The sequence below is a fragment of the Hoplias malabaricus genome, chromosome 11, assembly GCF_029633855.1.
Source record: "Hoplias malabaricus isolate fHopMal1 chromosome 11, fHopMal1.hap1, whole genome shotgun sequence".
Taxonomy (NCBI): Eukaryota; Metazoa; Chordata; class Actinopteri; order Characiformes; family Erythrinidae; genus Hoplias; species Hoplias malabaricus.
Window position 1 is genome coordinate 33,310,189 of NC_089810.1, and position 22,898 is coordinate 33,333,086.

The following is a 22,898-nucleotide window of genomic DNA, read 5'->3' on the forward strand; positions in this document are numbered from 1 at the left end:
TCCCTGTGTCTGTGTGGGTTCCCTCTGGGTGACTGTCTGTGAGGAGTGTGGTGTGTTCTCTGTGTCTGCGTGGATTTCCTCTGGGTGACTGTCTGTGAGGAGTGTGGTGTGTTCTCCCTGTGTCTGCGTGGGTTTCCTCCGGGTGACTGTCTGTGAGGAGTGGGGTGTGTTCTCCCTGTGTCTGCGTGGGTTTCCTCCGGGTGCTCCGATTTCCTCCCACAGTCCAAAAACACACACTGGTAGGTGAATTGGTGACTCAAAAGTGTCCATAGGTGTGAGTGAATGTGTGAGTGTGTGTTTGTTGCCCTGTGAAGGACCTTGTGCCCAATGATTCCAGGTAGGCTCTGGACCCGCCACGACCCTGAATTGTATAATGTTTACAGATAATGAATGAATGAATAGTTAAAAAATGGAGTGAAGTTGAGAGTATGTGTCGCCCTGAGTTGGACTGGCCCCCCTGTGTTTCTGCCTTGCGCCTGTGATCCTGAACTGGATAAGGGGTTACAGACAATGAATGAATGAACAAATTTCAGCGAGACTCCTGTTTTGAGAGAAGGACTGTATTTACATTGTTCTTTTTACACGAACCAAACTATGTGTTGTTAATCACCTCCCTTTGTGGTCATCTTAATACTTCTTTATTAAAAAAATCTTTAATTGCCAGGAAGAGTTTATGACACTTATCTCAGAAAATTGCAACTCTTCCCTCTGTAGTATGTTTGTGTTAATCCAATTAAACTACAATGTGTTTGTAACTTCCCAACTCTGAAAGTCTCATCTTAAACATTAGCACAGATTTAGACATGGTGAGAATTTTGTGCTTTCAGGGTGTTTGAGGTAAAGACAAAGACATCAATGAGAATAAATTAATTAATAAATAATAATAATAAGTCAAATAAAATGTATATATAAAAAATAAAATGTACAAATTGTGAAGGAAAAGGACAGAGACAGGTCAAAGACTGTTGTGCTTGCTTAGCCTGTCATTGCCTCTTCTATCCAGCAGGTGGTGCCAGTAAGCCAGGAATGCAGCCAGGGCAGGCAGAGACCTCTGCAAAGCGGGGAGAAGGGAGTGGAGGGTGGGGAGTGGAGGACGGGCTGAATGGAATCTGTGAATCCATTCACTATGAAACAAGTGAATTATCTTTTTTGGACACCCCAACCAATGTGATTATGGACACACACATACGACAACCATCAAGAATCATGGGAAATGTTGTGCTACTGTGGAGGACATGAGCCATGAACATGAAGACTGGACACTGATGATTCTATATGCTTGGAGCTTTCATTTTCAAGGATGTTCATAATGCCACAGAGTAATGAAAAATAAATTCACTTTGCTTTCAAAGTGACAAGATTTAGTGTGACAGATGAATACAGAACTAATGTCTAGCTGTTTTAAAAAAGGACAATTATGAATATATCTTTTGTTCACTGCATTTGTACATTAATGTGTAGATATGGAGCCAAACAACCCAAACACTATGAAACATAATCGTTCTGATTTTGCTCCTCATTTGACATGAAGTGCAGAGACTTTAGAATACCCCGCCCCCTCGTCTAAATCTGTCCAATCACAGCGCCGGATTTAAGTTTACAGGAGAGGTTAAACGCAGGAAAACCGACATGAGTGCTGAGAAATAAGAGCACTGAGCGAAAATGGCTAAAAACCAGAGCTCCTCGCTCCTCACTGCTGTGCGCTCAGGGTCGGGGTGAACAGCGAGTGGCCCATTATCATTTAAAGGAACAGGCGATGAAAGCGTATGTTCCAACAGGGCTCTTTAGACAGGGAGAGAACGCTGCTGTGGGGTTTTGAACAAAGCAGGTCACAGACATTTTATTAAGAACAGTGTTCCACTGTGGAGAAGAGGAGAATATGTCTTTACAAAAAATTGTTCTCTTTGTAATATTCACTATATAAACTCTGTGTATCAGCGCCCATATATTAAAGTTTATTGTACTACACATTTTTACTTTACACATTATGAATAATGAATGAATAAAATATTTCAATACAAAAATTGTAGTAATCTCACCCACTATCTAGGTCTCCAACTGTTGGTAATGCTAATGCAACCCCACTGGTCATTTAAATAGCGAAGAATGCTAACTTTCCTACAGCTCCATGGGTGCTCAGGGGGCAAGAGTAGGAGAACACAGATGGATAATGATGAGTGAGAAATGTTATGAGGTAAATGAGGGAGAGAGGAAGGACTGGGCTACATTTCAGGATTGATGGAACACTTACCTGACTCTACAGCCATGTCAGGGGGAGCAGAATATAGAAGAGAGCAGAGATTAGAGCGCGAGAGGAGAAGGGCATAGGGGAGATGCTGCTGCTGCTGGCATGCAGAAAGGTCTGGGAGGGCATGTGCCCTGCCCTAGAAAGGCAGGACCATATTTGAGAAGGTGTGCAGGACACACAGGTCAAATAGAAACAGAGGAGTGTGAGACGGGGGGAAGGAATAGAAAGAACAAGAGAAAGAGGGCAGGCAGGCAGAGACAGTGTGAGAGAAAGGGGTATAAATAAAGTCAGGAATGTGGGAATTTCTTAACGGAAGAGGAAAAACAACGCAATGTTGAGGAATGAATATGTAACAGACGAAGATGAAAGATCAAATAGGGAGTGGCGACATGAATGCAGTAACAGAGATGGCAGAGCCGTGGAAAGGTCAGTATGATGAGTTGGATTATTGACCATCCAGTAATGGTAGGTAAAGAGATAAAGGAGTGAGCAGGAGGGAGAGAGAGAATGACTGATGAGGATAAGAAACAGAGCAGGGGAAGGATCTGCTCATTTAGCGTTCATTAGACAGTTTATTCATTAGCTACTTACTAATCAGAGACACAGTGATGCCCCAGGAATGAGTTTATGAGTGATTTATGAATATGTTTAATATTATTTGTAATAGGTTTTTATCAGAACTCACTAACATTCCAGTATAAATGAAGGCGATATTTTTTCAAAGTATATTCATGAAGCAGTTTTATAAAAATAGTTACTATTTTACTGTAAATAGTTAGCTGCGTTTTCCAGTGTTGTAAAGTGATAATAATATTGATAGCAATACAAACTATTAAAAAAGGAATTAAAGGTTTACTTTAGATATTCACAACATATTACTAGAATTATAAAATATGTGTGAATCAGAAATCATACTGCATTAATACAGTGACGTTTTACATTATGCAGATAAAGTGGAATATAGTTCATTGTAAGTTGCATGAAACATGCAAGCTACAGTTTCCACAGAAAGCAAGAAGAGAGATAAAGAGAGAGAGAGAGAAAGAGAGAGAGTGAGAGAGAGAGAATGAGAGAGAGGGTGTGAGAGAGAGAGAGAGAGAGAGAAAGAGTGAGAGAAAGAGAGAGAGAAAGAGAATAACGTGAATGTAATCTGCTTTCATCTTATGGAAACGACACGATGTTCATGTTCAGGTTCATGTTTTTAAACCTATAAAAGCACTTGGATGAATTGTTCACTCTGAAAGTTTCAGCACTGTGTAAAAGTCAGGGACCACCCTTCATTTACTTAATTACAAAAATCATTGATCTTTTAGGAGCTAACTTTAAAAAGATTAAATAAATATAAGAAACACACAGAAGGGAAAAGCCAAATGTGTGAAATTGAAAAAAATTTTTTTTAAAGAGTTATTTTTTTAAAACATCTTGCAAAATCCTCTTGAAAAAAGAAATGAATTTTAGAGATAAACAATTACACCTTTCTCACTGATGAGACGAATTTATCATGCAAAAAAAAAAAAAAATTATATATATAATAAAAATACAAATATATAAAATATACAAAATAAAATAAAATTTAATATAATAAAAAAAAATAAAAAAAAAATCTACTGGAGTTTTTAAAACATTGGACTGGCCACTACAGAGCCCCTAAAATCAATCCTGGACTGTTTTGAAAATCCTGAAAACTCTATAATAGACTTAGTTATGTCCTATTAGTTTATTTGAGGTTTCTGAACTGGAGCTTTTATTATCTGGTTTACACATTTAAAAATTCATTTTACATATACAAAACTATCTGGCATATTTCTAAAACAGTTCATCATCGTTTTCCCCATCTGCACGTTCATCTTCATCTATGGATCATGGAAAAGCTCAAAATCTTTGTGACTGCACCATTTTGCCTGGAAATCAAATAAATAAAGGGTGGTGTTTTTCTATATTTCTTTAAATGAAGAAAAGGAGGCAGAAGTGTGTACCTCTTATAAGGAGTAAAGCTAAATATGGCATTTGTCTCATTTAACGCACATTGCCTATTTATTTGCTGTGTTCAAATAATTGAGATAGTATTAAATATACTGGCATGCTTAGTTTTTTTCTAAATATATTCTATTCAGCTTTTAGAAAGTGGTTAAAAATATGCACTAATCAACAAAATTTAATTTGATATGGGGTGCCCAAACTTTACATTTAATTGTGTATACACACACACACACACAAATATATTGGTCCAGTGATCGTAAAACAGATATTCATACTCACAGAACTACTTCCACATGGTCTAGAGCCCACTGGTCATGTCCTGCACCACCATGACGTGGCTGCCACCATCTCAACTGCACACCTTTCACACGTGCTTCACTGAAACGAATGCATCAAAAAAGCATATTATTTTTAGTCCTAAGATTATTTGTTATTTTTTTTTGTCATTTTATGGTAGCTGTTGCATAGTCCTTTTTTCATAATAAGTATTTAGTATTAATACAATATTATCCCCAAAAATAGAATAAAAATGATTCATAACGAATGCAGTGACCGATAAATTCTTCTCACTCACTATTTTCAAAGGACCTTTTCATACTACACAACAGTTACCATAAAATAACCAAAGCGCGGGAGAATGTCTGAATTTTGAATTGCAATCATACTTTACACAAAAACCTATCTGTACATCTAATAGTAACCAAACAGACTTATAAGTCATGAAGTGCCATGAAGACACGTGAAGTACCCTCTGGTTATAGACGACTACAGTGAATGCAATGTCTTCTCGCCCCAACAGCACTGAGGCTATGCCTCTTAAACTGACTTAACAGATGCTCCTGACTTACAGGGGAATGTTATAGGACACTCTTTGGGCCTTGATGAAATCTTTAGGTTGATGTTGAGCGATGACGTGCCAGCTGACTCCGTTGTTGACGCTGTACTGAAGCAGCACAGCCCGGTCCACTGTGTCAACCTGGTCCAGAGCTGAGTTACAGCTGTCTGTCTGAGACACACTGCCAATCTGCAGCACAAACATGATCTTGCTACAAGCGAGAGAGAGAGAGAGAGAGAGAGAGAGAGAGAGAGAGAGAGAGATTGCACTGAACAGAAATCAATAGAAAAGTTCATAGCACTTAGGAATGACTGACAAATTTGTAAGTATTCATGTGAATGATGAGTGTGAGTGCTCTACACGGTGCAGTACCTGGCCCGGGTAAGATCCAGAGGCTTGGTGATGGCCTGCCTCATCTTGCAACCACTGAAATATAGGGAATCCCCATGAGCGTGTGGGGAAAGTTGGCCACAGCCGCTGCCGACCCCTCCGCCTTGAATTATACTCCAGCTCTCTTCCGACACGGAACCCGACTCAAAATTGTCCTTGATAGAGCTGGGAAGTTCACTGCTGGACAGAGAGCAGTCGTCCCCTGAGATAAAGGGACAGGGATAAGAACAGAAGAGAGAGAGAGAGAGAGAGAGAGAGAGAGAGAGAGAGAGAGAGAGAGAGAGAAATTGATACAGCATAGTCATATAATCTCACCAGATGGAAACACAATCTCCTCATGAATCATGAAGACTTGTTAAAAGGCCAGATGGATGTAACAAAACGAAACAAGCAGAAAATGCCAACCATGGTGCCCTTCATCACAGATGCATACGGCTCCGTTGGTGCAGTACCCATGCCCACTACACAGACCCGGACAGGCTTCACCAATGTAGACGTGATCCACACCCCAGGCATGTCGTTCCCCGGCACCTTCTTTCTGAATCCAGCGGAACTGCGTGGCCCTGCAGAGGAAGAAACACAGCCAAAACAGCAATGAATGTTTGCCCCAAATGTGGCACATCTGCCGTTCTTTTACAGCCCACATTTGGCCTTGAATGATGCAGTTCACTCAGGGTAAGCCTGGCTGCTTCAACTGAGCCACAGCTCCATCTTATATGGGCCAGATATTAGGTGTGTATTGAAACAAGTCTGGGCTAAGTCGGTTTATGACACATCTAGCCTATGCAACACATGCCAGTGCCGTAATTGAGCTGTAATAGCCAAAAGTGGCACAGATGTGTCTGGTATCTGGGAAGCATAGCTAACAAACACACGGTAACACACGGTAACTTCTTGGATCACAAGAATATTACCTTTACAAAAGAAGGTCAAAAGGAAAAGAGTTTTAAAGTGCAAGGAGGTAACATGGAATATATATTTAATAAAATTATATTGCATTTATACTGCAGACAGAAGCTTATCTGGTGTTCCTTACCCCGAGGAGACATGGTCAGGCAGCTGCACGGTCACTCTAGTCCATACAGAGCTATTGACTGGGCTGTAAATACTGGACTCATGGAACTGGAACGGGGAGCAGCCCACATTGTTCACGGAGGAGGGGAGGCATGCCGTCTGTATCAACTGCCATGATTCCGACCTGCAGAGAAATAAAAATACATGAGGTGACCACCGACCTTGATCTAGCTCTCCATCTGAGTATATTTCTCATCATACTTGTCAATGGCTCGTTCACCTGGCATCCTTTCTGTACTGCAGCAGCACTGAATGATGATCCTCACAGCTGTCTGCTTCACAACCCACCACAATCTGTCGACCATACATTATTAAATATAAAACGAAGGTGCATTAATTAGGTATATGCTGAAATGTTCAAAGCTAACATAGTTAAAGGAACACTAGATTTGTTTTGCAGTTTTTGCTCCTGGGCTCCACCTATAGTAGAATACAGCAGAGTATAATTTACTTTTACAACACTGTCCTGAAATCATGGGCAAGGGAGGAGGCGTTGGGGGGTGTGAGGTTTCCTACCCTCCTCCAAATTAACATAGTGCAGTTTCTGCAGGGCTGAGACTAGAGTAGTGAAGACAGAGGTTTTATCCTCTCTATTACAGGTCAGTGGAACATCACAGTTATTTTGAAGCTGTAATTTCAAGGTACAAATTCTACCTAGTGTACTTTTAAATAAAATAAATAAAAAATATAACACAGTTTCACAGTTGTACAGAATAACAATAGTAGTCAGTGTGACCTTAAACTGTAAGATGTATCCTGGTTGAACAATAAGCTCCCGAGTGGCCAAGATGTTGTGAGTTCCATCCTGTTTTTTGTTGGGCCAGTAGAGATGGAAAGAAGGATTGCCGCAGAAACCGGCCGTTCGCACAGCATTAGGATAGAAACTCCAACTTTCTTCATGAGATGTACCTTCTGAGGAATTGCCGTGGGTGTGTGTGCATGTGTATGTGAGTAAGAGAGTGAGCGAGTGAGAGAGAGAGAGAGAGAGAGAGAGAGAGAGAGAGAGAGAGAGAGAGAGATTTAACATACATGATAAGGGATAGCAAAAGAAAAAATCTAGAAAAAGCCAGTTAAACCCATAACCACAATCTCAGCAAACATCTAAGTCCACATTATGAAGCTTAAGATTTTTTAATATGATGATAAGAGAAAATAAGAATATAACTTAGTTAGGTAGTGAGGAGCGAGGCTTTTAGCTGGTTTTGCTCAGTTCTCTTTCTTCTCTGTTCTTGTTATTTCCATTTTTACTGAGTACTGTTATTTCTTTGTGCTCATGGTGTCTGTTTTGCTGTTTTTAACCTCGCCTTTGCGCTCTGTGCAAACACTGTGATTGGACAGACTCGGGCGAGGAGGCGGGGCAGAATCAGAACGGATCGTTTTATCCCATGTTTTTTTAATTAGACTGCCCATTTATTTACTAAACTCCATCCGGGATGTCTCTGATTTACGACAGAATTGAAACTGACCTTAATGCTCATCCAGTCCATCTTTAAAATCCTATATGTACCTACATTTACCTGGGGATGTTTTGGCAGCCATAATCATCTGGATTCCTGATCAGCTTCATTTTTATTCCCATCAGAGTTATCAGCAGAGAGAAGTAAAAAAAAAATTGCAACACTGGAGTAGACATAATATAACAAGCTGAATACCATCATCAAATGTGTCCAGCAGGGTGCTGGGGTTGATGTCAGAGCCTCCCACTAGGATGTTATCTAAGGCCCACTGTGCACGTTCCAGATTAGGGGTCACTAGGCCTGAAGACACAGTGAATGGCTGCCACCACCGCAGACATGTGGCGTTTGTCAGAGCTCCTTCAGGCAATACAATGTAGTCCCTCCTTACTGAGACATACTTCAAATAGTCCATTTCATGAAGCAGTGTCCAGGAAACACCTGAGAGAGTGAGAGAGAGTGAGAGAGAAACAACAGACTGTTGAGCTATTTGCAGCCCAGCTGAGAACAGAAACTGACCAAATGAAACAAACCTCCATCAGTGGAATAATCCAGTAATACACCCTCTTTTCTACAAGTAGGTCGATGGCACAGAGTCATATTGTCCTCACTTCCGATCCTTGCCCAGTACTCCACAAACCTAAGACCATCATTGCAACAAGAGAGGAATGTGCAAAGATTAAAGCAGATTGTAATAAATATATTACTGGCTGTGCTAAACTGATTTTAAAATGAAATGACATCCCTTTAATAATCGAAACAACTATCAATTAAAAAATACTGACTTAGCTCCACGTAGATCCATGTCAGAAGTGACAGCTTGTCTGGCATCAGCACCATTAAAGTACAGGGCCCTCCCCTCGACCAGCACTCCACAGTCTGTGCATGGGTGACCGCCCTCCAGAACTTGCCACTGTGGCCCATGGGTCCCCTGCCAGTCAAAACGTTCTTTCAATGATGCCTAAAAAAAGATTAAGTGTCTGAGTAAGATGCTGGACCACAAAACACACGCTGAGGGATATTATTCCAGAGGCAGACTGCAATAAAGACTTCTGAATTACATGAAGATCCACAACTGCTAATATTTCATTTCCCAACCATGAGCACTTTCTAGGTTTGCGCTTTTTTCTGATGAATTTGACGCTGAGTGAAAAAAACAGGATGCCATGTTACTTGCTAATGTTATTGCTGGTTGGTGTATATTAGTGTTATCTTTCTGGTTTTCTAGTTAGTTTTATCTTTCTGGTTGTTGTGTTTATGCCTGTGCTTCCTGCCATATGTTGTTTCATTTTCACCAAGGTGCTTTTCACTACTTTAAGCCTAGGTTAAGCTGCTAATGAGCAAATGCAATGGAAAACCTGGGACCTGCATCTGCGTCTCTTTGAAAAGTTTACACTGGTGTCAGAAGTGGGATGCTGAGGAAGAGATAGGAAACCAGTGGAGGACAAATATAAGTATATAAAATAAGTGAGTACAAAAAACTTTGCATTTACATGTACACGTAAAATATATCTGTCCCACACTTTTGTTATTCCCATGTCCCTTCTTTCCCCCTTCCATTAAAACCAAAAAAACAGAAACACAGCAAGGAGGCATAAGCAGGTGCACTGCTGTTACTCAGGTAACATTTTAGTGGCTGAGGTACGTGGAGCTGCACATAAGCTGCTGCACAGTGTGCAGTGCTAAGAAAGTACAGTGTACCTTCCAAAATATGTCAGCTCTTAACATGCACCATCATTACGGGATAATCAATATTATTTGTTTCATATGGGAGTGGCCTTACAGCAACACTATGTAGTATTTTTACCTTAAAATACATCTTCGAAATCATTGTGATGCTCCTCTGAGCTGTAATATGAACTGTGTGTTCATGCACTGAGTGTCACCTTCAGTACTGAGCTGGCGTAGCAGTTGGGTCCAGAAAAGCCTGGGTCACAGAGGCAACGCTGATCCAGACAGTCTCCATGGCCTCTGCATTGGTTCTGACAGGCAGGTCCAATGTAGAAGTTCTCCACTGCCCACTGCAGGTCTGAGTGCTGTTGATAGAATCTGAACCGAACAGCTCTGTGGAAAAAAACACACATCAGAGCAGCCAGAAAGTCTTCTTAAAGATTGCTTTACTTTCAATAACGTTTAGATGAGTCTGTAGTGAGGTATGATAAGGAAACACACGAAACTTGACAAAAGTCCGTAACAAAACACTCAAATGTTATAAAAATTAAATACCAGACACATTATATCAGGGCTACTTCAATTTTATTCAAATATTACTTGAAAAATCATTCCTAGAGTTATACTAAATAAAAATTGTATGACATATTGAAGCAAATTTTGAAGTGTGATAATTAAATAATGTTAAAAACATAACAGAATAACTGTTAAACTATTATTGTTAAACTAACTATTATTGTTAAACTAAAAACTGTTACACTAACTATTAAAATGCATTTAGTATAGACCATGCAACAAATATTTTTTAATATTAATCTGCAATTATAACACATTATATATAAATATTTTAACCAACCAATAACACACATTATTCATTTTAACATTCAAAGAGCTTGATTGATCCTTCAGAAATGTGGAGACTATTAGGTATAAAAATAAGTTTTAAAGGATATTTGTGTAATCTATAATTAATCCATTATGAAATTCAAAATGAAAATGACAAAGGGTATAAAGGGAATGTCTATGATTGTGGGGAAACACAGTTATAATCTCTGCTTCTTTTAAGGTGGAACGTTATGTTATTCACTGTTTGAATTACACAGAAACTCATTTGTAACTCGAGTTGTTTCGGTAATGCAGTTAGTCATCTCCGGACTTTCCATTCGTGCTTTTCAATGTATGGAGTTCTCTCCGCTGTCTAAAATAAATCCAGATGCCTCTGCCAAGAGCAGAGAGAGAGAAAGCCTAGCGTACCAGACACTGGGGCTTCATAAACACATTCGACTGGTATCCATCACTTGAGAGCAGCATATGGCGAGAAAACATCTTCGGAATTTTATAAAAAATTGTTTTTTGATTACAATATTAAACTTCGCCTTTAAATCGTCTAAACCAAAACTCACACATATTTTTGGATACAATATTGTCCCCAAGAACAGAACAAATCGATCACATGCTTTTGCAGCACTTTTTCCTGATGGAGCTCATAACGAATGTAGTGACCAATAAATTCTTTTCCCTCGTCATTTTCAAACTACTTCATTTTTAGTATTCTTTTTAATATTTTAATAAAATAACAGTTGTCATGTTTAACACTACACAACAGTTATTGTAAAATGACAAAAGTGCAGGAGAATATTAGAATTTTAATTTGTACACCTAATAATTCATAAAAGACAGCATTACTGCAATGTGTCGAATGAGAAAACCTGCCCTTACGTGTCTGCAAGGCTGTCAGGCAGAGGGTAGACAGCTCTCTTCCAACCCTCTGCAGGGAAGAAGACAGAGGGTTGGGATACCTGCCCTCCACAGCGAGGGTTAGCAGGAAGGCACTGAGGCACCAGGTACTTCCAGGACACACCGAAGTCCACTGAATACTGGACGTGAACCTGTCGCTCGGCAGGTCTCAGGGGCAGCGTGCAACCAACTGCGATCTGGACACATACAAAGTGAGATGTGCTGAATAATTAATTAGGGGTTTGTGTGATTGAAAATACATTAAACAAACTTTTTTTCTGGTCTTACATAATGCAATCAGTCATTCCCTAAAGAGTTTATAATTACAAAAATACTGCACATAATCCTCATTAAACTTGAAATAATATTAATTCTTTCTACAACTGCTTCACCCTGATCAGGGATGCACTGGGTCCAGAGCCCATAATCACATGACACAAGGTAGTATAACACACACACACACACACACACATGGACAGTTGTACACAGCTATTCAGTCGTCCTAGAAAGGCAAGTGTAATGTAGCTTAAAGGAACAGGTTTTTAGTATAAAAGTTCAACATAAAAAATCTGACCAGAAATGTTAGACACTGACCTTAAACTGCATGACCCATCCTTTGTCAGGGACAATGTCGTGTGTGACGGCGTAAACTTCTCGGCCGTCCACATTGCCACATACCATCACTCCATCTGGAGAATTACAGAACCGCTGCACAGAACAGTCCTCAGAGAACAACCAGTGGTCACTCACTGTGAGGACAGATTAAAATGTGGCCATCAGTAGTTATTCATAAACACAAACACACTGCAAACTCACTGAAGGAAGAAAATTAAAAAACAAAACAACGTGCCACTCTAAACAAACATTGGCAGCTGAAGTTAAGCACCGCCCACCCAGCCATTATGCACACACCGCTAAGTCATCGAGAGCGCGCCAAAATTACTTTGATTGGAAAATGGCTGCCCGGCAAACACAGGTAAATCATATCAACTATTTTTAACGATTATGTCTTTTAGTAATTCACAGTTCGTCATAGAGGCTTAGAGTCAGACTACTAACTGGTTAATCGAGGGTGTGCAGATTGGTGTGGGCGGGGCTTAACTTCAGCAGCCAATGACTGTCTATATCCCGCCCTCCGACAAAAGTCAAACGCGAGAAACCGATACATGAGAAAATACGTCATTTAAATGAGAAGTTGTAGTCTATAAAATGAAAGCCATCTACACAAAATTTTTAATGTGATAAGGGTCTGGTACAGTTAGTAAATATGACCCATAATGTATTATACCTGTACTGCTCTCTTCATCCTGGCTCACTGTGCGGCCGGTGGGCGTTCCATCAGCTGGAGCTCTTTCATGGTTTGGCAGTGCAATGCCACCAAACGTATCTGAGATCTGAGTGCGGGTGTCTGAGCCGGAGATGAGCACATTATCCAGTGCCCAGTCACCACGGTCTGCTCCATCATGCTGGGGCTGCCACCAGCGCACCCGCACTCCCACTGCCTGAGCAGCAGGAGGCAGCAACACATTTACAAACCTGTAGAGGAAATCAAGTAACACTATAATGACACAACACCCAATGGAGACAGCAATCTAAAACCAACAGCTCATTTTATAATATCTGATGATCTGACATATAAAGCCAATCTTTGCACATATTTTAGTGCCAGCAGTTTCTATACTTGGATATATTTGTATGGCTATACCCCGGCTTGCTGAACTGGTCGTAGAAAATCTCCGTCAGCAAGTTCCAGCTGATACCACCGTTCAGGCTAAACTCCAGCAAGACACCTTGGTTTCGATTGGTAGGGGGAACCATGCATCCATACATGAAGTAGAACTGTATAAACTCAGCGTTGGTCAAGTTCAAGTCCACAGTTATCAGCTGACGAGAGCAACTCTGTCCAAAGAGAAACGAATGACAGTGAATACAATGTGCAGTAAATTCTTCCCTATGAAATGTAATAACCATTGAGGAGCCTGATAAAGAGTGATATCAGACAAGAACTGCTGGACTTTAGTTTTATTTAAGGCATAAACCTTCAGAAAATCCCACAATCATATATTATCACCCACTCCTCACTCTTTTGTGAACATAAGCTGAATTCGCATACTTATTCTTATGATTTTTTTAACCATCCAGTTCCACCTCAAATGCTACAGTAGCATGAGATGCCAGAATGTAATTGCTTTCCCATTTAATGTGGAACTGGAAATGTACATTAACTACTGAGACATCAACGTACTACCAGCAACATTTTATGCTTGGGGACATAATACATTGAAACTACATTAAACTAAGATAATACACTGGTTATCATAGATTTTAAAGCAGAAAACACAGACGTTTGTTTTTTGGTCGCTGTGCAGCGTCTCATCTGTGATTCACAAGGCATTCATAACTCTCCATTTGGAGTGTGACTCTGAAAATTCTGTTGTAGGTCTATGTCGCCTTCACATTCACTCTACACCTCTATCCCATTCAGAATTGAGACCCCTTCCCCTCCCACCCCTATATAAAACAGTGTGGTAGGGCTAAGTGGTGAAACACCGTGAAAAGGCAGCCACAAGATTTTACCCATTGATAGATGAAGTGATTAAAACGGACTGTCTTGTTAGAACTGCCCCTCTGAGGTGGTGGGTTATACTGGGCAGCAAGTGTCTTTTAATGTTAGTGAAGTAAATGTTTACTGCTTTATATTAATTTCTGCAAGCAACCTGCATTTGATAATTTGTTTATTGTTTATGACATATCAAAAGGCATTATATTTTTTTCTCACCCCACTAAAATGTAGGGCTGATCCTGAAGCAACAGCACCACACACACTGCTCAGCTTTCCACCTGTCAGCAGGTGCCAGTGGTTGAGGGACGGTGCTCGACTGAAACTGTCCTTTAGTTGGAACGGAAGTGCTACCAGAGCTTCCTCACAGTACTCACCTCCCCACTCAGGGTCACACCTAAATGGTAGAGAATAGAACAATGTAAATAAATCACTGTAACATTAAAACCTTTAACTTGGTTACTTTTTCTCAGACATAACATGATCTGAAACTGAAAAATACACAAGTGCCCCATAACTATACAATAGGGCTGTTTAGATTATTCAGACCAGGCTTAAATTTAAATATGTGCCCTAGTCATATGGAAAAATAGATGTAAAACAGTACCAATATCTCTGTCTATTACACATTTCAAACATCTAATATAAGTTTAAATGAACATGTTGAAACAATTCATTCATTGTCAGTAATTGCTTGTCCATTGCTGAGTCCTGAGCCTTCCCAAAATCACTGGGTGCAAGGCAGGAACACACCCTGGATCGGAAGCCAGTTCATCACAAGGCACCACACACACTCATAACTTTGGACACTTTTTGCATGGCCGAGTTACCTACACCAACATGTGTTTTGGGACTGTGGGTGGAGACCGGAGCACCAGGAGGAAACCCATGCAAGCACATTGAGAACACACCAAACCCCACAAACCTCAGTCAGACACCTGAGGTGGGGTTTGAACCCACAACCCCAGGACTCTGAAGGTGTGTGACAGTTACGCCAACTGTTGCACCCTACTCTGTATATTAATGATTTTAAAATGATAAAAATGATTTGTACAAACAATACTGACAAGGATAAATGCAGTTCACTCACACACAGGAATTCTGCTTGCATCGACCATGACCAGAGCACATTTCAGGACAGCTGTCTCCAATGTAGAGGTTGTCTAGCGCCCAGGTCTGCTGCTTGTCAAAAGGAGCCTGCTGGAACCAGCGGAATCGGGTGGCAGGAGACCTGTGGAGCCGGTCCGATAAAAAGAAGGATTGGGCGTTGTTTCTAATTGTAGATTTTACCTTTTTTTTTTTTTTGCAGTTTTTGTGTGCTTATTGCAATGTACAAGGTATAGGATGGTACCTTGCATAAGGAGGAATGGGCAAAGTAACTCTGCCCCACTTGTTGTAGGTGTCTGACACTAACAGCCTTTGTAGAGTGTAGGATGAGCAGTCTGGACTTGTGGGTAAACAGTCCCTCACAATGGGTTGCCAAGTCAGTCCAAGGTCCAAGGAGTATTCAAGCTCCACCGCTGTAGATGCACACAGATTTATAAACTTAGACTCAACGAGATTCAAGCGTATGCTAATTAAATTTACAAAGCTTTCCAAAAAAGAGGACAGTTATAATAGAATGCTTTGGAAAATGTTGAATACAGTCGTTATCTCTTTTGTCTGTCTTACAGTAGCAGGAGGCAGTGACTGAGCAGGAGGCAGAGAAGTCAAACTGGATGAAGGCATCCTGTCCCACGCTTATATCAGTTGTAACACCATAGCGAGTGTTAGACTTCTCAATAAAGGCAAAAGCCTCGCCGTCAGAGCCACACACAGGCATACGTGTACCACCAGGGTGAAGCAGCCAAGAACGTGCATCTGTGGAAGAGAAGTCATCCTCCAGAGGGCCCCAGCCACTGGCACTACCACCGACCACCACCTAAACACAGCAGAGTACATCGAGAAAGCAAAATGTCAGGTTACAGATGCTAAGACCCCTTTCTAGCACAATGGTTTTCAATATTTTTAAGTTGCATCCCCCCAAAAATTTGAATAACCCCAAACATTAGACACACTTAAACATTTCCAGTGTTTCTCAAGCCCCCAAACCAGTCATTAGAGTCATAGTGATTTACAGACATATGCAGCTGCATCAGTGTGACATCTTTTACTGGGAAGTCCATGGTTATTTCAGCAGTTTAAGGCCAGGACTCATTCTGCACCTGCTACAACACCATAGCTTCGAAGACAATGGTCGTAGATGTGAGGTACATATTTATCTCCTGTAATTATCATGAAGGAGAAATGCAGAAAATGGTGACCACACAGTGTTGAGCATTTGAAGTTTTGTAACGAGCAAAATCCGGACAAATATTCAACTTGCAAAACTTCAAAAACTATTCTTGTCAGTTCCCAAAAGATTAAAAAATATACTTAAAAAGCAGGAAACTCACCTCCATCCCAGTACCTTTTAATGTGAAGCAGGCATATTTTTCGTCATGTTCATATTGTTAATATAATAATAATAATTAAAAAAAATAATAATATAATATAATAATATATAAAAGAAATAATTTAGTTTAAATATTGAAAATATATTCTTTGTACTTATGCCAGTCCAATTATAAAAATATTTTCAAATGGAATTTGTTTGTTTTAAATGAATCATTTTATTAAATATTTGTATGTATAGTATTTCCATAAAACATATGTAAATTCTGAATAACTTGAGAATTTAATAACTTGAGAAGGTGAATTATCAGATTATGATTACCTTATCAATGACCCAGGGGCTGTGGAAATGTCCATTTTCAGACGGTTGCCACCAGCGTAGACGGGTTTGGCTGGTGCGGGCTCGCAGAGGGATCTCCAGGGCTACCAGATGAGCCTGATTACTGTTGTTGCTGTACAGAAATTCCTGAAGCAGGCTCCATGACAATCCTCCATTCACTGAGAACTGCAGCAGCACAGGCTGGGAACGTGGATCAGGGGCAGCCTTCCCACAACCCAACCTCAGGAAAAACTGTACAAACCTGCAGATAACATGCTGCAATCACAATATCTGCCTCTTATAACAATAAAATACTGGATTATTGAGTAGTTGGAATGTGATATTTGGAAAAAGAGAGGTGAATCTGACAATTTTCCACACAAGCTTAATTTAGAATGCTAAAGCTAGAGTTCTCAAAAAATATTTAAAATATGATCAATTCAGTCTCATATTATACAGACTACAATGGCTGCTAAGTCAAATTACGTACAGATTTTTCAGTTGTTTATTAACCTGAATTAAAACAAATATTATAATAAACCTATTAAATGTTTACAGAGTTTTGTTTTGTTGTGCACCTATATGTGGAATAGCACACTAATGTGTGTAGTAGTACTTACCTGGCATTAGACAGATCCATGTCTGTAGTCTCCAACATTCGCAGTCCATCCTCACTGAAAAACAGGTGGTTTCCACTAGTCATGATGCCACACTTTCGTGAAGGTTTTCCTCCGCTGAGCACTCGGAAATGCTCAAACTCCAAAGCACCACCTTTAAAGATAAAGGCAAGGCTCACCAACACTATAATTAATAATGTGCATTGTAGAAGTTAAATGTGAAAGAATCAGTTATAAACCTAGAAATCAATGCCGTATACCTTCAAAGTCCTCTTTTAAGAAGTCTGGATTCGGAGCATCTGGAATAGAGCAGTCAGGGCCAGAATAACCAGGGTCACACTCACAGTGGGTCCCCCTCACACATGCTCCATGCCCACTGCACATGTCCTGGCACTGGGGGCCAATATAAACATTGTCCAGGGCCCAAGTGGGTGGCGCCATGCTGGATGAATAGAAGCCCTGGTACCAGCGGAACCGCACTGACCTGTAATTCAGGAGCACATTTTCAGATTCCTTTATAGGATGCAAAAACACTCTGCTCTGGTGTCTAGCTTCTTTTGCTTACCCACACAGTCGCAGCTTTCCAAAGTGAATGACCTCTCTCCTCCAGCCTTGACTTGTGCCAGGGTAGTAGATGCTTGCAGGGTGGAGCTCAGTGGAGCAGAGAGAGCTGAGTGTTGGACCGCCTGCACACAGAGGAACCAAGAGATGCCACGTGGCTCCAAAGTCTCTGGAGAACTCCAGACGTACAGGGTTTGAAGAAGAGCTCTCTGCTGTACAGCCCACATTGATCTGGATCAAATTCAATATTAATTTATGACAACGGTTATAAGCAAGTCAAATTAGAAGGTATATTTACTAACAGAAGTCAACTCAAATTATACCTCAAACTGGATTATAGTGTTCTCATTGACGTCAATATCTCGTGTGGTTATTGAATGTTCTCCAGGCTCACTGGATATGAACACCATGGCGGAGTCATCTTCACTGTATACAGAATAAAACATTATTTTCATCAAACCAGAAGATACCATGATTTCTAACAGATTTTCTCAGTATTAAGTGCTCAAATCATCATGGACACTCACAGTGCTCCTTTCTGGTATGGACAGTAGAGGCCAATATTGCCCCCTGGATAGAACAACCAGTTCAAGTCCTGAGGACCACCCTCAAAACTGTCTGATAGAACTGGAGGATTGTTCAAAGAGCTTCCATCAATGATGAGATCATCAATCACCCACACCTCCTCTTTCTTGCCTGTGAAACAAAATAAAGCCAAACAAGGACAATAGACCTAGTTATATATGTAATATACATGGAATATTATAATCAGCTGCAAATGACTTGTCATAAAAGCTTTGCTGATATTTCTTTTAAGTATATTATAATTAATATACCTTAGATAATGTCTTTTGATGAAAATGGCATAAAATCTGAAATCTACTACATTACATGCAAATTTTCATGTGACCCTGCCTAACAAAGTACAAAAGGCTTTTTGTTTTAGATTCTGAAATGTAGACAATACGTTAAAGTGACCAGGAGAAAAAAGATTCCTTATATGAAGGCAACTCTAATGCTAAACCAAGAAACACTGTAATTACAATTTTTTTGTAGAATTGTTGAACATAGAATACACTGCAAATTCAACTGAAAATCTGAACTGAAAATCCGTTCAGAATTCCAAACCCAAACTTCCAAAAAGGCATCTGTTTTCCAAGCAGTTTTTAGAAGTTATTCAAATTAATTACATACATTCAGAAATAAAGAAAAAGGTTTGTGTTCGGTGTCTCGTGTAGGTCCTTCAAGCATATTACTGACTACATGTTTTACCATGACAAGGCAGAATCTTTTATATGACACAGTGACTGGCAATGTTGGTAAACTGGTAAATGTAGCCTTCAGTGTGGTGCCATGACACAAATAATTGTTTTTCACAAGGAAAAAAAAAACAGTTGTTGGCACCCTTCAGTTTAGTGTTTTCAACAACCTCCCTTTTTGAAGTTTACAGCACAGAGTTTTTCCTCACAGGAAATGGATAGAAGCCCTAAATACAACACTTCTAAAAAGCCTCTCTTGGTTTCATGGCTGCAGGTTATGGCCAAGCACATTTTTTTGTATTTGCAATAAACAGCAATAAAAACAATGATAACATATTAATATTTTTACATTCAAAACAATATTAAAAGAATAAAGTAATAATTTTTAATATTATAAAATGATAGTCACTTCACTTTCCCATTAGTACATCCTTTTTAAACCTTTAGGCTGTGTACAAAGTCACATGCCAGTGTTTATTTCATGATATATTTCAAAGTGATTGTCACATGGAAATAAAAAAAATTGATATCTCTTGTCGATTTATGTGTTTTGTACACTTTGTTTTTAGACTGTCTAATTGTGTAGACTGTAACTGGAAATTGATCATGGCGACAAGTGCCAACATACTCATGATGCTATTTTTATGAATTGTTCTTTTTCCTTTATTTGAATTGTACCATTTCTCCTGGCATTTGGACTGGTTTAGAGGTCACACACTCCCTAACCTTACACCATCTGATAAGCTCTGTCTGTTAGACAAACATGATTAATTTTACGACAGTGCACCAGGAACTCAGGTGATGTTTATGGCTTGTTTTATGACAGTGCCCCAGGATGTTTTACGACAGTTCATCCTGTTTTCAGATCCTGTTTAGATAATGATCAATCCATGTGTAAGATTGCAAAATAAGGTATAAAGATGTGTGCTTCTCACAGATCAGTCTGAGACCAGATAGCACTCATTAAACAGCATTATATCCAGACTGATCTCCTCTCTTACGTTGCTTTTCAGTTTAATATGCATAGAAACTAAGTAACTTGGGCTGATGTGTGAATTCTCACCGTTGTTGTAAGGCTGCCACAGTCTGAAGCGCGTAGCATTGGTTTGAGCACTAGAGGGCAGTGGCAAATGTAGAAAGAGTGTGTCAGTGGAGGTGGGGAAGTAGAATTCATCCAGAAGCAGCCAGCTTATCCCTCCGTTCACGGAATACTGGAGCAATACGGAGTGAGAACGCTCTGGGACCCCTAAAATCCATCAAAATAGAAGCAAAATTTTATCACTTTTAATCATTTAAACAACCATAAACCATCTGTATGGTTCAAACATATATAACCATTGGGAGGGGCTTATACTTCCTACAGCTACCCACTTACCCTTTGTGATAAACTTAAATGAAAACTGGATGTACAGAGTGCTTGTACAGTCCAGGTCCTGGGAAACCAGCATACGCAATCCTTCCTGAACACAGAGAAGGGGTTTATATATATATCAGTATTTTAATGCATAATATAATATGATAAATATGTGTGTGAATAATGCATAGATTTTTTTCTCTTATTCTAATTTCACTGCAGAATCTCTTCTATTTAATGTCTGAACAAAACAACAAATATCAAAACTGTGCAGTGTTTCCTGAAGCCACTATAAGGACAGTGACTCATGAGCATCATGGGATTAAATTTCATGTTAAACGACACAGCAACAGTAAAAGTGAAGACTGACTGCTGAAGCACCATCGTTAAACTTTACAGAACGTATAAGTTGCTCACCCCTTTAAAGATGAGAGCTGTGCCTGACTTCAGAGGCTCTCCACTCAGTGTGCCCCTTTCTGCCCCATACACCTCAGGCCAGATTTCTGCATTTAGGTTCTCATTGAAGTCCTCCCTAAGAACAGGGGGCAGGGGAGCCACAGGCACACAGTGTATCCCCCCGTAACCTCTGTCACATCTGTGGAGCAATCAGAGAGAGAGAGAGAGAGAGAGAGAGAGAGAGAGAGAGAGAGAGAGAGAGAGAGAGAGAGAAAGGGCAATGCCATAATGTGATGAACAGATTATAAAGGCTTTTTTTTAGCTACAAAAAAAATTCTTTCTCCATCGTGTTTACTGCCTGATGGAAGTAAGTACAGCAGAATTGTGAAGGAAAGAAGATAAAACAGGATGTCTGAACTTTAAAACAGGATCACTCACAGCTGCTGAGTGGACATATTAATATTTATTCAGAGATCAGGCCATACTTTGAAATGAAATAATAATAAAAATGACATTTTATTCTCTGCTGAAATTTGGCCAAAGATTTAGATTTGGCTGATTGCCAGCCTTTAGATTTTAATCTTTGGTTTTTCTGATTCTACATGTATAATAATAATAATAATAATAATAATATCCAATCTGTAGAATCATGTACAAATCATCTTAAAATGCTTTACAATTGAAAAATAAAATTAATACATAATAGCAGGCACAAAAAACAAAGAATAAAACAAATGATTATTAATACTACTACTACTAATAATAATAATACATTTAAATACAATGATTTTAATTAATGAATAGGTTAAATATTAGCCAAATAAGCTGTGCTGAACTTAAAAGCAGGAGTGAAAAGAATAAAATAATCAAGATATAAGACAAAGCAAACAGTATAAATGTCAGCAGGATTTTAATTAACAACTGATTTCCCAAGTGTGCCTCAGTTCAGCTAAAAATCTTTATGAATGATATCTCTCCATTATAGAGTGGACCAATGAGAATCTTCTCATTTAAATATATAATCAATGCCCAGAAAATGACTTTTGGTCACAGATGAAAAATTCTAATGTAAAACACACTACACAAAAGATCATTTTCTTTCACTCATCACAGATTTCAAGGACCACAGGGAAGTACATTTAACTGAAAAAGTATGAGTAAAACACGTCTTTCTCTCATATAATTAAAAATACTCTTCGATTCCATGCTGAGAGATAAAAGCAACATTTTCTGATTCTGATACGGAATAGTCATTATCGCTTGCAGTAATTAGTGGTGTGTGCATGTCTGATAGATTTACAGATGTAATCACAGTCACTCACACACAGTGACCATTGTCACACAGGCCATGTCCAGAACACATCCAGGGGCAGCCAGGAGCCAGCAGCACATTGTCGAGAGCCCAACTGTCTGCTCCAGGAGTGAAATCAGGCTGAATCCAGCGGAACCTTGTTCTGGGAGAACTACAAAATTACAAAATATAAGACAGGGTCTGAATAATGAAATCAATCACACAGCTGCCGAGGCTGTTACTTTACAAATCCCATTCAAGCTGAGTCTGAACATTTTGTAAAATGCTGTAAAAACAAGAACCTTGGGTGGTTAAATCTCTTGATTAAATCTGTTTAATCTACAAAAATATTTGACTGACCAACTTGAATTTGCAAATTAAAACAAATTTTGGATTTGACGCCTGTAAAAATACATAAATAAAAGATTTTGTGCCAAACCTACCAAGAGAATGGAAAAATTGTTGAAATAAAATATTTATTAATGCAAGACTAATAAGAGTCTAAGAATTTTACCATATAATGTACATACTATTGTGAAAAGATTCAGGAAAAAAATCTCAGTCTGTGTAGGGCAAGACTGCAAACTTCTCCTGAATGTGTACGACTTTTGAGACCTCAGATGGCAATGCAGGAAAGACATATGCTGCCATCAAGTTGACATCTTTAACTGGGAAGTCAATGGTTATTTCAGCAAGACAATGGCAGGCAAAATTTTGCA

The 22,898-nt window shown here is 39.4% G+C and overlaps 1 protein-coding gene across 2 annotated transcripts in view; it reads right to left on the minus strand.

The window, feature by feature from the left end:
• Positions 1-22,898, minus strand: part of reln (reelin) — a 103,573-nt gene that overhangs the window by 2,192 nt on the left and 78,483 nt on the right. Inside the window, exons 35-64 of one of the 2 annotated variants that reach the window (XM_066684710.1) lie at positions 22,211-22,351; positions 20,910-21,087; positions 20,514-20,598; positions 20,202-20,384; positions 18,407-18,575; positions 18,203-18,305; positions 17,884-18,110; positions 17,579-17,802; positions 17,322-17,472; positions 16,705-16,963; positions 15,621-15,870; positions 15,301-15,469; positions 15,040-15,180; positions 14,169-14,346; positions 13,095-13,288; positions 12,678-12,925; positions 11,984-12,138; positions 11,372-11,586; positions 9,868-10,045; positions 8,767-8,942; positions 8,515-8,621; positions 8,180-8,422; positions 7,264-7,439; positions 6,748-6,821; positions 6,490-6,651; positions 5,859-6,016; positions 5,436-5,655; positions 5,077-5,274; positions 4,508-4,606; positions 2,252-2,384 (exon numbers count right to left, since the gene is read on the minus strand). In XM_066684710.1, coding sequence (XP_066540807.1) covers positions 2,258-2,384; positions 4,508-4,606; positions 5,077-5,274; positions 5,436-5,655; positions 5,859-6,016; positions 6,490-6,651; positions 6,748-6,821; positions 7,264-7,439; positions 8,180-8,422; positions 8,515-8,621; positions 8,767-8,942; positions 9,868-10,045; positions 11,372-11,586; positions 11,984-12,138; positions 12,678-12,925; positions 13,095-13,288; positions 14,169-14,346; positions 15,040-15,180; positions 15,301-15,469; positions 15,621-15,870; positions 16,705-16,963; positions 17,322-17,472; positions 17,579-17,802; positions 17,884-18,110; positions 18,203-18,305; positions 18,407-18,575; positions 20,202-20,384; positions 20,514-20,598; positions 20,910-21,087; positions 22,211-22,351 — 5,188 coding nt within the window. In that variant the 3' untranslated portion in view covers positions 2,252-2,257. The remainder of the gene's footprint in view (positions 1-2,251; positions 2,385-4,507; positions 4,607-5,076; positions 5,275-5,435; positions 5,656-5,858; positions 6,017-6,489; positions 6,652-6,747; positions 6,822-7,263; positions 7,440-8,179; positions 8,423-8,514; positions 8,622-8,766; positions 8,943-9,867; positions 10,046-11,371; positions 11,587-11,983; positions 12,139-12,677; positions 12,926-13,094; positions 13,289-14,168; positions 14,347-15,039; positions 15,181-15,300; positions 15,470-15,620; positions 15,871-16,704; positions 16,964-17,321; positions 17,473-17,578; positions 17,803-17,883; positions 18,111-18,202; positions 18,306-18,406; positions 18,576-20,201; positions 20,385-20,513; positions 20,599-20,909; positions 21,088-22,210; positions 22,352-22,898) is intronic. The other variant, XM_066684709.1, reaches the window with a different exon arrangement.